General features: G+C 50.2%; 1 protein-coding gene across 1 annotated transcript; it reads left to right on the top strand.

Moving 5' to 3' along the window:
* The first annotated feature begins 1,865 nt into the window (after positions 1 to 1,865).
* SPRY4 (sprouty RTK signaling antagonist 4) lies at positions 1,866 to 15,733 on the top strand. Its single transcript, XM_047730834.1, has 2 exons — positions 1,866 to 2,049; positions 11,087 to 15,733. Exon 2 carries the CDS (start codon positions 11,134 to 11,136, stop codon positions 12,031 to 12,033), a length of 900 nt encoding a protein of 299 aa, XP_047586790.1. The 5' UTR covers positions 1,866 to 2,049; positions 11,087 to 11,133; the 3' UTR covers positions 12,034 to 15,733.
* The last annotated feature ends 1,055 nt before the right edge of the window (positions 15,734 to 16,788 follow it).

The raw sequence follows: 16,788 nt of genomic DNA, 5'->3' as shown, positions 1-16,788 counted from the left end.
AGGTATAGGACTCTTGCCCTCAATTTCTTTCTACATCTGACAAACGAGAATGACACTTAATTAAAGACCAGCAAAGGTCAGTCCTAAACAACTGTCCTAGTAAAGAGTTTTTCTTTTCGCTTTAAGACTGCAGTGCTGGGCGGCTGGGGGGGGCGGCTCTGCCCCCAGGATCTAAGTAAGTAAATCACGCTGCAAAGGTACCTTTGAGTAGCAAGAAGACATTTTGGACTGAGACTCTGTGACCTTGAATTCTGGTCCGGATTTGCAAAATATCCCCTCATGGCCCATCCCCAGAGCCCTAGACCCAGCTCCAGCCCAAGGCCAGACCTCAGACCTGGACTGGGAGCCTTTCACTGGCTTCTCTGACAACAGCCAAGCCCAGTCCTTCAGTGGTGTAGAAAGAAAAAGACAGCTCACAACCTCACGGTCAAGCCAGAACACCAGCAAGACAAACTTAGGGGGGATTCAGGCCCTGGCCTAGCTCTTAATCTGGCATCAAAGCCATCCACCTCACCCCACTCTCCGCCCTCCCCCCGCCCCCCATAGTCTCCTCCGTTCCTGGGCGGAGCTGGGCCTGCTGCTGTTGTGAGGGCTCCGGGCCTTCCCCAAGTCTGGCCTAACGGCGAGGGCTTTTCTTTTCAACAGCCAGGGCTGGTGCGATAGCCCCCACCCCACACAGCATCATTAACTGCAAAGAAAGGATCCTTGGCGGTTCCTATTTCCTCCGCGACTCAAGAACCCTGTTGTTATTTAATCCTAAGGCTACTCCAGCAGCATCCTCTGCTTGGCCGGCTCCACCCATCCACCTGGCTAATTCTGGGCTGTTCCCGCTTCCCCCCGAGGGTAGCTAGCTGATGGGGTCAATGGGGATAGACTCCCACTGCACCAAAGGGGCGTGGCCTTCGCTGGACTGTGGCTACTCCGGCCCGCGTCCCGTGAGAGTTGGGAAAAGCTAAGGGATGGAGAGGGGAGCTAGTCAGGGCAGCCTGAGGCCGGCAGGCGCAAAGGCACTGAGAATATTATAGTGGGATATGACGGGGGTGGGGGGTAGGACTTGGCACTGAGAGGCTTGAGCCCGGCCTCTAGCTGAGTAGCCAGCGTTGGCCTGGGGGCGGGGGGTACTGGAGATGGACGAGGCCTCGGCCCTGTCGCTGTCCACACCCAAGAAATGGTGAAGTGGGGGTGGGTGGTCTCTACTTACTCAAGGGAGGGAAGAATCAGATTCATTCAAGCAACCCCCACAAAACCCTTCCTTGCTATGGACATTTAACATTTTCTTAATTTTTGGTAAGCGCGGCTTCACGACCCCTCCCTCCAACACCCCTAGGCTATAGAAAGATAAGGCCCCCTGCAGGGGGTCTTCCCGTCTCCCACCCCGCCCCCCACCCCTGCGGTGGATCGAGATCCCTAGATCTAGGTGAGTCCTACCCACCCAGCACTCGGCCTAGGATTCAAAGGCCACAGTGCCCCCCAACCCCCAACGACACTGACGGTTCCTGCCCAGGCCCGCAGTGGCATGAAGGTGGCCTTTACCTCCTCTCGCAGGTTGGGAGAGGGTACAGCCCGAGCAGCTGAGCCAGCTGCAGCAGTCGCCGCCGCCCTCCATTCATTGAAAGAAAAAAAAAAAAAGGCAACAACAACCTCCACCCCTTTTTGTAAAAGAACGACGGCCTCTGGAGGAGCTACAGTCAGCCCCAGCAATCAGGGGTTAAGTTCTTTTCCGGCCCCCCATTCATAAAAAAAGGAGCGCGGCGCATGCGCGTGCGGGGTCTCTTGTGCCCACCCATTCATAGAATCGCGAACGGGGCGCGTGCGCACTGGAGCTCCCTTCCCTCCCATTCATAAAAAAGCCATTTTCCCAGGCAGTGGTTGCAACACCGCCGCGGAGGCAGCGAGAGGAGCTGACAGCGCGGAGCTGGCGCTGCGGTGCGCCAGGAGTCCTATCGGTTTCTCCCGACGACGTCTGCGTGAACAGCGGCGTCTGACCCGCCCGGGTTCGGGGATTTACACAAGCGTGGAGCAATGCTTGTGGTTCTTCGGCTCCTCAAAGTAAGTCCCTAGCCGGTTTCGGGATCCGAAAGTGCCCCCTCTGAGTCGCAATACGACTCCCCCCTCCGGCTGGGGCAAATGGTGCGCTATTTCTAGGCGCGCCTCAGTGTTCTTCCCTCTCTCCCTGAGCCTCCTCGAGCCGCTGCGGTCTGCCGCAGCTCCCTGACGCCCTCGGCTGGGCCGGCACAGAGCCGGGGGTGTTCACAGCCTGGCACCAGAGTTTCCGACCCCGGGGCACTGCCAAGCCCGGCTTCCCCACTCTGCGACTCAGGAAGCCCCGTGCGTGTCCGGGGAGTTTGCTACTGGCCTGGTTTTTTTCCTCCTGCCACCACCCGCCTCGAGCGTTGGAATGGGAGGCTCTGGGCTCGGTCAGGAGCCACCTCTTGGGTCCGGCGGGCGCTCTTTCCCTGGGCGGCTTGCCCACCCCGGGCTCCGTGCCCACGGTGCCAGCTCTGCCCGGATCTCCCTAACCCACTGCAGCGGCCTATGCTCGACGTAGGTTTTTCTCTTCCCTTCGGAACCGTGACAGACTGGGTTTTCTACCCTTCTGTCTCCTCCTCGATGGTCAGCACGTAGATGGCCTGGGACTGGACATTTCTGCTCTCTCTCTTTGGCGAGGCGGTTCTTAGCCGTCTGACCTTTGCTCTGCTGCTGCATTTTATGCTGTGGAACTGCCTTGCAGTTTCCTTTCTCTTTCCCGGCCTCTGCAGGGGCAGAGGCCCCTCGGCCTCCTCTTGCCTCCCTTCTCCGGGCACCGAGCTGTGCCGGGCCCTAGGGCCAGGACGCGCTGGGGCTGTGGTGGGGGCTGAAGGTGCGTTTACATAACGCTGGGCGTGTGGGAGCTGGAGAAAGAGGTTGCATGCGTAGTAGAGATAAGGTTCCCGCTTTCCCTCCTTCTTGGTGGTACCAGGCTTGACATCACCCAGAAGAAAGATAGAGACGGTACGTTCTGAAAATTCTGAATCTCCAAGGCCACAAGGGCAGGGAAGGGGGGAAAAGGCGGGTTTGGGCAGCCAGGGTAGCTGGAGCTTGGCTTCCTCACTGGGGCCAGGGCTGTGCCCAGTTTCCCCTCCATGCAGACGATCAAAAAGCATTTAGACAGTAGCTGTTCTTGTGCAAGACGACGATTTCTCAATTCTCTTTGGGGCTGGGGGTTGTGGGCAGAGAAGGCAAGAGAGGTGAAAATGATTGCATGGCTCGATGGCTGAGTTATGGACGGAGAAGCAAACTGGGCTGGAGGGGCTGGATGGTGGTGATTAGAGGGGAGAGCTGCTGGCTGCCTCATTCACCAGCTGCTGGATGGGCGTCCATATTGCCAAGGCTGGGTGAGGGCAGGAGGCTGCGTTCTGGCACACTGAGTCTCTAGGAACCCCCAGGCATGGTTAGCACTGAAAGAAAAGATGTGGGTTCAGTGGGGTGCCCAGATCCAGTGGGAAACCTCACTTTTCTGCCTCTAAATCAGTGGCGTGATTCTCTCCAGTTTGGGGAGGGGCAGGAGCAAGTGCATGCCTTTCTGGTTAGCTGACCAAGGCTCTCCAGTCTTTTTGACGAGCCTCTCGGTGATACAAAGCTGGAAGGTGAAGGCCTAGAGCATTTAGGAAATAACGGCCTTATCAATCTCTTAATAAACTCAGTCTGGCCTGTGGCCCTACCCGATATTGCACTGGTGATTTCACAATGTTTAGAGTTCTCTGGATCTTCACATGAATGGAGCATAAAACATCTGAATTGTTCAGTTTTTTATTTCCTTTAGTCTGTGGGTGTGGGGTGGACTAGGAAAGGAAAGACTGCAGTTGACCCCTTTAGCTCTCTGTTTCAAGAGAGGGGCTGGAAAGACTTAGACTTGTCCAGTGGTGAAATCTAGTTTCCTCTCTTTGCCAGCCCTTGGGAGCGACCTCACTTGCCAGCAGGCTTCAGGCAAATCCATTAATGTGAGCAGTGCACACAGTGACCAACTGAGATGCTGCATTTGGCCAGTACCTGGTGGGAGGCATTTTGATGGCATATTTCCAAAATCTCCATGATGGACAAATTTTGATCAGTTAGGATGAGGAAGACTTTCATCTCTTAATTTTCCTTTTTTAGATTCTGAACCCAGGAGTCATTCCCCTTTTTGTGGAGTGGAAATCCTCATTCCCACGACCTTTTTTGTATTACCATCATTTTGAAATGACAACATTTCCTTAAAGCTTTGGTTAGGCTTGGTGGGAGGAGACAGAACACATAGCCTAGAATGATTCCTGGCTAAGCAGGACAGAAACTGGGGGCCGGAGATCATTTGGAGTTTACAGAAAAGGTAGAGAGATGAGGCTCTTTGGTATTCCACCCTCTGTCCAGCATATTCTTTACCCATTCCAACATCTACATCCCCATCCCCCACTCCCACTCTGGTAAACCCAGAGGTCTGGCTGACTTGAATAACAAATGAAGGCAGCCTTTCAAAGCAAAATTTGAAAGTAAGTGATTTTAAAATAAAGGGAGGATAAAACACCCATTAACACCTTCAGAAGTGGCCCTTGAGAATACTTTGGGACTTTGCGTCCAATTCCTGATGCTAACCCCTTGGGTGTGACATCTTCTAGCCCCAAGTGTGGGGGCCCCCCCTCCAAGCATTTTTCTTTCCTCAGGCCATCCTCTTGGGTAGGACCCAGATTTTGTACCAGGGAGGTTTGGAAAGGAGCTCCTTTTCTTTAGTCAGAAGTTGAGTGTTCTTAGAGAGGTAAGGCATTTAATCTGGTTGTGACTCCAAAGTGCCTGTCACCTTGCTGGAAGTTCCCTTGTGAGGAAAACTTACAGGAGTTTTACACAAACCTGGATTTAGGGATACAGCTGAAAAATTTGGATATGGGATGTAGATACGAAAGCGTTCTTAAGGAAAGGGAATGGCAAAAGTGGAAAGGTTCCATCTCATGGCAAACCTGGATCTCCTGGATAGAAGGGAAAGCAGTGACCCATTGGAATATATTTTAAGAGCCAGAGGAAGAAGGGGATGAAGAGCAGCATATAGAAAACTGTATTACTTCTTTCAGACCAAGCTAGGGGCCAGGTCAGAGAAGGTGAATAGCTAAGAAACCTGCTAAGCTTGAGCTTTAGTCTCCATCTGTACAGTCAGGGAGGGACGGAGGGAAGAAACTTCCCAAGGGGGCTGTAGTAGTGGGCTGTGCTGGGCACATCCGAGGAGCTGGTTGTAAGGGAACCACTTCTTACACAGAAGGTGTGGAGTGTTGCATGAAGTTAGAGGCGGGGTATTTTTGGCTCTCAGGGGTCTGGGGCCACCCTGCAGATCCGGACAGCTGACAAGGCTGGGGATGTATCCGGGACATGTGGTTGGGTTTAAGAGGCTACACCATTCAGCTGTGATCATGATTGTTCTTTCCAAGGACAGTCAGTGGAGGAAGCAAGGGCACTGGGGAGGGAGCACAGATGTGCTGGATCTAGTGGAGAAGGGAAGAGGCCCTTCTGGGGCAGGTGGCCATTTGCAGAGAGTGGTTTCCCTTTTCCAGTAGTCTTTCTTTTTCTGTTGGGAAAAGTGGGGAGTCATCTCCTGCCCCATCCCAGGAGGAAACTAAAATCTGTGATCAGGAATCTATTATTAGAATCTTTTCTTAGAAATCTCTGGTGGAGGGTAGTAAGATAAATTGTCTTGTTGTCAGTGAGAGGTGGGCCTCCCTTGGGGTCTAAGTTTCTGTTCCCCTCCAAACTTTGATATGGGCCGGGAGTTCTTCTAGCCCCATTCTTTTCTCTCCCTTGACTTCTAGTATCTCTTTAAGGGGATCTGAGCAGATAATCAATGAAACCAACATTTAAAGCCAGTACGAATAGCCCAGAGCAAGTACAGCAAGACATCCCCCCCCCCACCTCCCACTAATCCTTGTGCTGGGACTTTGGTGTGTTCAACTGACTGGTTGTGGAAGAGGGAGAGGTTTGGGAACTGCTAGCTGGTAGTGAGACAAAAGGATGATCTTTAGTGATCTCTAACTAATGATTATGGCCAGAGGTGAGCTCCTTAGTGAGCTCCTTAACGCTGGTGCTGGAGAGGGGTGGGGGAGCCACTGCAAGGATTCTCAGACAAATCCAGCTGTGCCAATGCTTTGTTCTCCCACAGGGCCTGTTCTCTGCATCTCAGAGATGCAGAGATGGTCTTCCTCAGTGGGGTATAGGGAAGGCTGGTCCTTGGTTTTCCTCTCCACTCCCCCCAACCCCGCCAAACACCTTTTAAAGTCTTTGTGAAGCAATAAGTCATTATTTGGTTGGGATTTAATTAACTAAACTGTGATGCTGTCACAAAGAACCAAGCAGCAGTGCTGGGTGGGATTCCCGGCAGCCTAGAGACCTTTTCTTCTGAACTGATACAGGGTTAAACAACCTTCGCTGGGAGGACCTGCCTAGACTGAATGGAGCAGTACAGAAATGGCCCATTTATTCAGAGCCTCTTGCCAGTCTGTCATGTGCTGACCTATAGTTTTGAAAGCACAGCTGTCAGTATTTCCCAACTCCTCTTCCCAGGGGAAGTCAAGGGGAAGGGGTGGGTGGGTGGCATGGACCTTTAATTCTTTTATGGACCTTTATTCTTTTCAGCCAGCCTGCCTCAGCATCCTGACGCTCAGCCCATCCCACAGGTACATATGCCATAGACTGCCAAGTGGCAAAGACAGGACTGTGTGCCCTGTGCTTTGCAATATTCTGTTGATTCAGTATTCTAGGACCGGCTTCTGGCTTCCTCTTACTCAGGCCCCTCCCTCTCTTCCCCCCAGACCTGGAACAGAAAGCCCCATCTGAGAATGTGTCCTAGGGATCCGTAAATTCAGCTTTGTAGGAGAGGGGAGAGGGAATTCCTTCCCATGCCAGGGCTTCCTTTTAGACTCTGCTTTGTGATGAGATCCTACAAGTGACACTTGAGAAAAAATTAAAACGAACATGCTTAGTGAAGCAGTGGTGTATGAGGTGACAGAAGGGATGGTAAAGAAAACTGAATTGGAAACTTGAACTCTGGGCCTTCCTGTAATGGCAGATTTCACACCCCCCCCCCCCCAACAGCACAGTGAGAATTCCCTTCACAGGGGGCCAGTCTGATGTAACACCCCTGTCTGCCTGCTTCATTTCCCTGCTGGTTTGGTTAAGAGCCCTGTGAATGGCCTGATGAGGCTCCCTGAGGGCTGGTGGCAGACTGGGGAGACTAGTAGAGTCCATGGTTGTGAAAGTGATCAGTGCTTTCCTGCCTTTACATGAATACCCAGATGTTACTGTAAGTCAGGGCTGTGGGGTTGAGGCAGCAGGCCCTGGAGCCTTTGCTGTCTAGATTCAAATGGTGCCCCAATAACTTACTAACATTACTAGCATTATGACCCTTTGTTCTTCATTTCTTCCTTGCAGAATGGGTGTTATTCTCCAAAGTGATGGTGTAAGGATTAAATAAGAAAATCACTGGCGGCTTAGCACAGAAGCCTGACTCAAAGATAGGTTTCATAAATATTAGCTCCTTCCACAATTATTATTACTTAGTATGAGAAGTTGGGAGTGGAGGCAAAAGTTTCCTTTCCTCATGCTAATCCATAATAATGCCACCTAAAAACTCCATAGAGGTGCTTCTCTAACTAAGTGGAGTGCTGGCTTTGTTTCTCTGTCCACAGTCTTCCAAATTGACCATCAGTCTTCCAAAGAGCCTAAATGAGGCAAAGCCTCCTCTCTCCTCTATTTATATTATAAATCTCTTCCTTCCTTGCAGGGGAAGCAGAGAGTACATATTAAACTGCACTTAAGTTCCTCAGCATTGCTTAGGCTAGAGGCTGGGTGTGTCCCAGTGAGTAGAGATTGATCTTGTAAACCAACTGAGGGTTGGGGTTTTTGTGTTTTTTGTTTTTTGTTTTTTTGAGGCTTCATTTAGCCTTGCTGAAGGGTTATCAAACAGGCTGTTCGGGAAGTAGTGGAAGTCCATGCTAATGGGGAGGTAAGGCAATGGGGCTGGGGGAGGGTTTTGAGCACTGCAACTGTGAGCCAGCCGCTGGTTTTTGCTGAGCTAGTGGCTGGAAGGAATCCGACATCAGGGTTATGATAGGGAAGATGCATTTTGGAATATGCCTGTTGGAGCCATCTTGTATGTTCCATGTCCCAAGAGAGCTGAGTCATCATGGACCAAGCGCCCACCCCCTTGTCTGGCCCCAACAGCAAGCCCAGATGTTGACAGCCAACATCCCATTGCCCACAGGCGCTGTGCCCACCCTGGCATCCTGGTGGGACTTTTCCATTAATGTGCCTTCTGATTCCAGAGCCTATTAAAATCCTTGAGCACTGCCATAAGAAAATATGGGTGTTTTTAAGAATCCCAAGAATAGAACTGGGGGAAGAAGAGTGTGTAATTTTTTTCTTTCCCCTTATTTTTCCAATGCATGGCAAGTCCCAATCCTAGTTCTAAGAGACAAAACCCCAACTACATGGGGCAAAATGGCCTTCAAATAGCCACTGGCAGTTTTGTTGGCAAGACCCTGAGCATTCATGACCCAAGCTTCTGGAATAAGGGAACCACACTGTCTTTGTCCGGGTTGGGGGTTCAGGCTGAGGCACCTCTTGGCTGGCACCTGAGAGTCTCATCCTATGCCTCCACCAACATTTTCCTTTCTTGTGCCCAGTCACATGTTTTCTTCCAGGTAAAGTCCCCATGGTGGGGACCTGGGGTTCCTAATGCTCGTCTGTTGACCCTAATCCCATTTGCAGAAGAGCAAGGCTTTGGAGCCCCTGCAAAAGAGTAAGTGGGCTAAGGTAGCATTCCCTAAAGTTCTGCCCCACTGTATCCTGGATCCTTGGAAAAACTCCTCTCTGTAGATGCATATTTGACATCACCCCCATCCACAGGATCCCTATAGGAGGCTGCCTTGGTAAATGATCATTCTTGGTGGCGGAAGTGCCAGACACTTAAGGCTAGTAACTCTGCTGCAGGGAAGTCTCCCATTTTAAGATGATGCTCTCCTTGCTTCTGGAGGGAATGTGGAGACAGGAGGCAGGTGTTGCCATTAAGCAGACTTTCTCCCACGTGAGAACAACTGTACAGAAGTCCTAGCATCTTTTAAGTAGGTAGAGCTATGGGAGCAAAGCCAATAATACATGCCCTATGCAAACGGGAAATAGCAGCTGACTGAGCACTGAGCCTTATGGAAAAGACTTGATGAGATGAGAATACAGGATGAGAACCTTGTGGATAAAGTTTCCTTTTCTCCCCTTCATGAACTTTTCATCTAAAAGCTCTTTTAGACAGGTCAGAAAACATGTGGAGAAGCCCTTCCCCCAACAATTTCACCATTTTTGATCAAATACCATTTCCAAATTAGGGGGTATAAAATTGAGTCGCTCTGAATGCTTTTTCCACCCGCCGCCTCATTCCTCAATGTAGACATTGATAAGTATGGATGAGTCACCTGGGGCAGGGTATCATTCCCCTATGATTGGAGTACTGGGATAGGCCAACTATGTACCCAGTCTGGAGGGGCAAGGGGTTAACTAGAAATGGAAACCTATCAATGCCACCCCCCAACTCTTAGCATTACTCTGAGGCCACATGAACCTGACAGCAGAGATGCAGGGGCTGTTCCCCTAATGAGAACATCATTAGTATCATGAAAAGGCATTCATCCAACTCTGCCCGGTAACATTAATTCAGTGGTCTGTTCCTTTTTTCAATATCATTATCTTTCCCTTCTATCCGCATCTTGTTCTGTCTCACACCCCCACCCACTGGTGGACTCTTCCCAGAGTCTAATCTTTCTCTTGGATTCCAAATTGTGTCCCCTTGGGCAGAGGTCTTGGCCTTCTGCTGCTATTTCTTTAAATTGATCTCCAGCCGAATTCCGAATGTAAAGGTCAGCAGGCGAGGAAATGGCACTTCTAATAGAAAACAATGTGCACTTTCTAAATTTGAACCAAGTCGTTTCCGCTCTTTGATTTAAGTGACTTCCTGGGGTTCCGTGTCAGGCACTGCAGTTGAATCTCTGGCGGGATTCCAACTTAAAATTGCACTCTCTCGGTGAAATTAGAAACTGATCCAGAGTTGGCTTAGCTATTCTAGTAAATAGCATTTAGGCTGAATGTTCAGCTCAGCACTTGGAAATGGGTGATGTGAGTGCCCCTCGAGAGGATTTCCCATCCAAGTTGTCAGAAGTGCACCTAGCGAGAGGTTATTAGCCACTGGAGGTTGTTGCTCTTAGAAGCGGTGGTTATAAGTTAATGTCCTGGATGTAGAGGCATCACATACAGCCCTTCCTTCTCTTGTGACTATGTGAAATAAAGGCTTTTGTTTATCTAGCTGATACACTCACTCCATGGGAGCTCACAGGGGCTATCTGTCATGGTCACTACATCCTCAGCACAATGCCTGGCACACAGTCCTTTGGGTGTTCAGGAAATCTAAGCTGATGCTCTCTGGAATAGTGATACATTACTGGCAGGCAAGACGCTAGGTAGTGGATAGCATTTTCTCATCTAATCCTCACAACAACCCATTCTAGAGATGAAAAAACTAAGGCATAAAGGTAACCGAACCTTACTTACAGCAACATTGCTAGGGAGGTGGGGTGAGAATTCAAACTTGGATCTGATTCCAGAGCCTGTATTTACAACCACTGGGCTACCTTACCTTAAAAATAGGGCATATTTCGCAGCCGTTGCAAGAATGGGTTTGGTTGGGCTAGGTTTGAACTCCTGCTGAGTTCTGTTGATAATTTTGTGTGCCTTTGGACAGGTTATTTTGAACATTTGTTTTCTGTAACTACAGAAGGGCTAGTAGTAGTGAAGAGTCAATGACACATTATACATGGAGCTTACCAGAGTGTATGGCTCATTAAGTGCTGAGTAAGTGTTGCGTCTATCACTCACTATTGTTATTATTAATCATCTTAAGCCTCAGTGCTGGAGAATCCACTGAGAATCCAGTTCCCATTTCATTTGTACTCCCGAGGACCTTAAGGGATGGGGGTGGGTGTGTTAACAGGCCAAGTACTGATGCCTGGAATCCACTCTCTCTTCCTTTTCCCCACCTCCCCCTACCCAGGGCCCCTAGAAGCTTGTTCCTCTGCACAGTCCAGGACCTCCAGCCCAATGGAGCCCCCGATCCCACAGAGCGTCCCCTTGACTCCCAGCTCAGTCATGGTCCAGCCCCTACTTGACAGCCGTATGCCCCACAACCGCCTCCAACACCCACTCACCATCCTCCCCATCGACCAAATGAAGACCAGCCATGTGGAGAATGACTATATAGACAATCCTGGCCTGGTGCCCCCTATTGGCCCTAAGCGGACCCGGGGTGGGCCCCCAGAGTTGGCCCCGACACCTGCCCGCTGTGACCAGGATGTCACCCACCACTGGATCTCCTTCAGCGGGCGCCCCAGCTCCGTGAGCAGCAGCAGCAGCACATCCTCTGACCAGCGGCTCTTAGACCACATGGCACCACCGCCCGTGGCTGATCAGGCTTCCCCGAGGGCAGTGCGCATCCAGCCCAAGGTGGTCCACTGCAAACCACTGGACCTCAAGGGCCTGGCAGTGCCCCCTGAACTGGACAAGCATTTCTTGCTATGCGAGGCCTGTGGGAAGTGTAAGTGCAAGGAGTGTGCATCCCCGCGGACACTGCCCTCCTGCTGGGTCTGCAACCAGGAATGCCTGTGCTCCGCCCAGACCCTGGTCAACTACGGCACCTGCATGTGCCTGGTGCAAGGCGTCTTCTACCACTGCACCAACGAGGACGATGAGGGCTCCTGCGCCGACCACCCCTGCTCCTGCTCCCGCTCCAACTGCTGCGCCCGCTGGTCCTTCATGGGGGCCCTCTCCCTGGTGCTGCCATGCCTGCTCTGCTACCTGCCCGCCACCGGCTGCGTGAAGCTGGCCCAGCGCGGCTACGACCGCCTGCGCCGCCCTGGTTGCCGCTGCAAGCATACGAACAGCGTCATCTGCAAGGCAGCCACGGGGGACGCCAAGGCCAACAGACCCGACAAGCCCTTCTGACGCTTCCGGTCGAAGCCCCCGCACTGCCCCTGAAAACCTGGTTCCCTTCTGACACCTGAGAAGACCACAACGAGGCCAGAGGCTTTAGTGTCCTGAGGCTGACTTTGCTGGTCTGCCCACTCCCCACCCTCAGCTTCTGAAGATATGGAGACACCACTGCCCACCCTCTCTTTCCTGAAAGGATGAAGAAGCACTTTGGGTTGTTCTTTTTCGTTCTTTTGGTTTTTTTTGTTTTTTTGTTTTTTTTTCAGGGTCCTGGAACTCTGGCAGACAGACAGTGGCAGGGGTGTGGTGTGGTGGGGGTTGGGGAGGGTTCCTTTTCAGAAGACGGAACACAGATGTGGACACATATCCGGAAGTTGCAGCTGCTTGAATGCCTTCCCAGTCCCTCCTTCCCCCTCTCTCCCCACTCTTCCATTCTCTGGCTGCTGGGGAGGAATCATTAACTGAGTGACCAGGACCTCTGAAGAAGACGCTTAGAACCCTGATGTCCGTACTTCTCTCCCTGCCAACCCCAGGTTGCCCCAACACCCTGGGGAAGGTGAAGACCCTGGCAATCCCTGTTGTATATACTTGGGACCCCCTTAAGAACAGAGGCTCATTCCCCACTCTGCCTCCCTAGAGCCGCAGATGGATTTTAGGAGCCACTACAGAGCGCATTTCTCCCTTCCAGCTTCATCACTAACTGTCAGGGGTGTTTGCTCATAACACCATCCTCCGGTTCTTACCGAGTCACAGACTCACCTGCCACTATGAGTCCCGAGTTCTCTCTGCCCAGATCCTTTCCAGAAATTTTTATGGGTAGAGAAGGCCGGGGCGGCACATGCGAGACCAAATATAATTTTGCCAATGAGTCTGAGGCTGTGGTCTCTGGATCCAGTCATTATGTTTTTTTAGAACAATTAAACCAGATGCTGTAATGGTGTTTAAAAAGAATAATAATAATGAAACACTTGCTTCCTTTTGGGCTACCCCCAGGAAGGGCTGATTTCAAAATCTGGGGGGCAAGCAACCTCAAGGAACACAATCCCCCTTCCCACCAAGAAGAGGATTTTAAGAGCAAAGAAGAGAGGCAGCACCTCCCATTGGCAGAGTGACAGTAGAGCCGAGCTGGGTGTGGGCTCCTTCTCTTGTGATTCTGCTGCTTCCTGTCATAGCCTTTTGTGTACAGTGATGTGTCTGTATCTTTAATGTAAATAGATGATGAAAAAAAAAAAGTCTATTTTAGTGTTAGGAGGCCCTGGCTGAGGAGTAAGAGCAAGGGGGGGTGGGGATTCTCCAGGGGCTTCTTGGGATTGAGCCCTGCTTCCCTGTGTGGCCACACTACCCCCTCCCAACAGTCCCCAAAGACGTAGCAACTCACTCTCTCAAGGTGCTAAAGGACTGGAAGTGCAGCACGTCCAGTGGGTAGGTACTTGTTGCATGCAAAAGCTATATTGTGTGGTCCTCCCCCTCCCCCAGCTGTTGTGCAGGGGTTTTTGCTTCGTGTGATATTCTGTGTGTTGTCCCACCCCCATGAGAGGACATGGCCTGGGTCAGAAAAGCTACCCCAGGTGAAACCAGAAGTGCAGCAGGCAGACCTTTTGTAGCATTTCCAGTTTGTTCTGTAGGAGAGAACCACCTCCAGGAAGGAGGCAAGGAGGCAGGTAGCTGTGATTGGCATGCACCCAGTGCTTCTCAAGGACTTTTTTTTCCTTCTTGAAGACTAGTCGTGATATGATTTAGAATAAGTTAATCATAACCGTAGGTATTTATTGATTGGAGGAAAGGAGGGGAGGGTCATATTATTTTAGGCTTTATTTATATAACATTTGCTAGCTTGTAAAAAGTATGAAATATTGCGTCTGTGTTTTCTAAGGCTGATTCACATAGCTACCCTTGCCACAGTCCTGATGGATGTATGGATGTTCTTGCACAAATAGGAGGGAATGGTAGGAAAAACACATTCAGCCAACCACTTAAACTAATTGAATGTATCAGATGTGTACTAAAGGGACTGGAGATGTTTTCCTCAGAATATGTGAGCAGAGGTTACCCCCCAAATGGAAGGGCACACGTCCACTCTTGGCAAGGCCTGAGAACTTTTCCCAGAGCCCCTCTCAAATGTCTCCATGGGAAACTTGACCCACTGCAAGTTGCACTTCAGTTATCTTGGTGTTCTACACACCCATTCTGTGGAGAATTGATTTACATAAGCTGTGTACACACACAAACACATACCCCCCCACACACCCCTACTCCACCAACCCTCTATCTACACAGACCCTGTTTCTGAACAAACAGCCTCCTGACCCCTGATGAACCCTGACTTTTTGTGTACATAGTTGTAAACATGGATTTTTCTAGTTTGGGTTTTCTTTTTTCTTTTTTTCTTTCCTCTGTTTTGCCTTGTTATTTTTGGTTTGCATTTAACCTGCTAGATGGATGTGTGCCGAGCTCCCTGTGTCCCCTGTGCTCAGTGGTAAAGGGAAGCGGTGAAGCAGCTTTGGTTCTCCCAGCTCTGTTGCAGGGCAAGTCCTCAGCATGTTTTTCTCAGCTTCTTGGCAAAACAAAACAAAACAAAACTGGCTTGCCCATGGGCCCTGGGGGCTGGTCAAGGGCCACTAGGGACGAAACTCTCAGAATCACGACACATCTCTCTGGGTGCTTCTGGTTGATTGTGTTCCATCAGCAATGGCTTGCTTGGCTGGATTATGCCTCATCTGAACCTTTTCTGAAAAGAGCCAGCTGGTTCCCACTTCTGTTCAACCTGGGGTTAGTGGTCGTTCTGCGTGGAATTGGGGGTAGGGTCCACAAGCCTGGGTCCAGGACACATGTCCTAGTAAGCCATGGCTGTTTATGAAGGCCCAACACCCCCAAGAAGCACCCTGAGAACTGACTCTAGGATAGCCAAGACCTTCTGGATGGATGTCGGGGTGCAACCAAGGCTTCTCACAGTCCCTGGCTGGAAAGAGGTAAAGACCAATCTCCGCTGCTGGTATGGGCCCCTTCGCAGCCAGCAGAAGTGGAAGACCTTCATGTGACAACATCTAGTTCTTCCAGTATTGTGGAGTCTGCGTGGATCCCCAGTGAACATCGAGTGGGGCCCAGTTAGCTAATGAGTGGCTGAAGTTTGCACAACATGGAAGGTATTGGTCAGGAGCAGACACCCAGTTTCTGTCACTTCGAAACTTCATAGTGTCCCCCGCTGCCCCAGGAGATGACTGATGGAATCTGGGCAGCATGACTTTGCACTGTACAATTCACTAGGGCATCTCCCAAGCTTCACTGGCCTTCTGGTTCATGCCTTCGGTAAGCATTTCCATGCCCTCTGCTTACTGTGACAGTTGATGACAAATCTTGTGCTGCCATTTTTGCTGTGGGTAACTGTGTGGTGCCCTATCTTGCTTTTTCTCTTCTCACTGCCCCACAGTTTGGTTTTGTGTTACAAACAGAAAAGCTGTTCAAGGTTCCCACCCCACTACCTTCCTACTTCATGTTCCCTCTTCACTGTAGCTCCTTCTCACCCTACAACAAAAGTTACCACAGAAGGTTTCCTTTGTATAGAATATTTATTTTGAAGCTCTATTTTAATAGTATTTATTTTAGAAAGTCTACTATTGTAAGAGTTCTTCTGTTTGTGAAGAAAAAAACAAGTTAAAAACTGAATGTACTGATCTAGAAAATATATATAAATATATATTGTTAAATATACACAGGACTGCCATTTCTTGTGTGTTTGTGTTCACGCCCCCAATATCCTCATCCAGCACAACTCTTGAATTTGTCAAAGAACACTCAACAAGTAGAAATCTGTACCCCAGCTCTGGCAGGAAAAGGAGCAGGGTGGGGGGCTCTCCTTGTGCCACAACAGTCCCTTGTTCTACTTCTAGGACAACCCCTGTAGGAAAGCTTCACTTTTTACCTAGCTGAATTCTGCCAGGTGCTGCTCCATCTTCCTCCCCTACACAGCAGTATATCTGTAACCAATCACACAGGGAGGCAGAGGAGGTAGGAAACCATTTAAAAAAATAGTGCAGTTCTCTCCTTTCATAAGCCCTGGTGCCCCCAAAGCAGATTTCAGTGCACACGGACATATACAATGCTTTCAGAAGGCAAACAAAAGCCTTTGGTGGTTTCCTTATTTTCACCAGATTGGTGGATATTGTACAAAAGCAGTTCCTTTGACTTAGGAAGTCTCCCATCCATTTAATGCACTGCCTTTGCCCTTCTAATGTACCTTCTGTGTGTTTCTTCTGCCCACACCCTGTCCCCTGAAAAAAAACTGGTAGAGACCTGGCCAATTCCCACTTTATGTACCTGGGGGAACTTTTTTTATTTTGAACATGTGAACACCTGCCTCTTGTTTTCTGAAAGAAAAGCAATTGAGTGATTCATCTTTTTTTTTTTTTTTTTTCTGTTGCCAGTAAGCGCGGGCAAACAAGCAACAATGATGGGCAAGGGGGGCATGGAGGGGAGGAAGATAAGGAGCCTAGGGTCCAGTTCTGATTTCATCTGGAGTCATAAATTTCTGGCGTCTTCCAATTCTTGGTTAAAACCTCAGGTTCCTCTTGAGATAGATAAACCCATTCCAAGGACACCCACCCCACCATCAATGCCAAAGAGGGCACAAAGGATGTTTGTCCTAGTGTGGTCCTGTCTGCTCTACCTCCTTGGCCAGACCAAGTGCCCTGTCCTGTTCTCAAATGGATGAAGAGTAATCTGTGCTCCAAAGTCTTCCTGTGCTGACAAGGTAAGTGTCACACAGCTGATGCT

The sequence above is a fragment of the Lutra lutra genome, chromosome 5, assembly GCF_902655055.1.
Source record: "Lutra lutra chromosome 5, mLutLut1.2, whole genome shotgun sequence".
Taxonomy (NCBI): Eukaryota; Metazoa; Chordata; class Mammalia; order Carnivora; family Mustelidae; genus Lutra; species Lutra lutra.
This window is presented reverse-complemented; position numbering and strand designations above follow the sequence as displayed.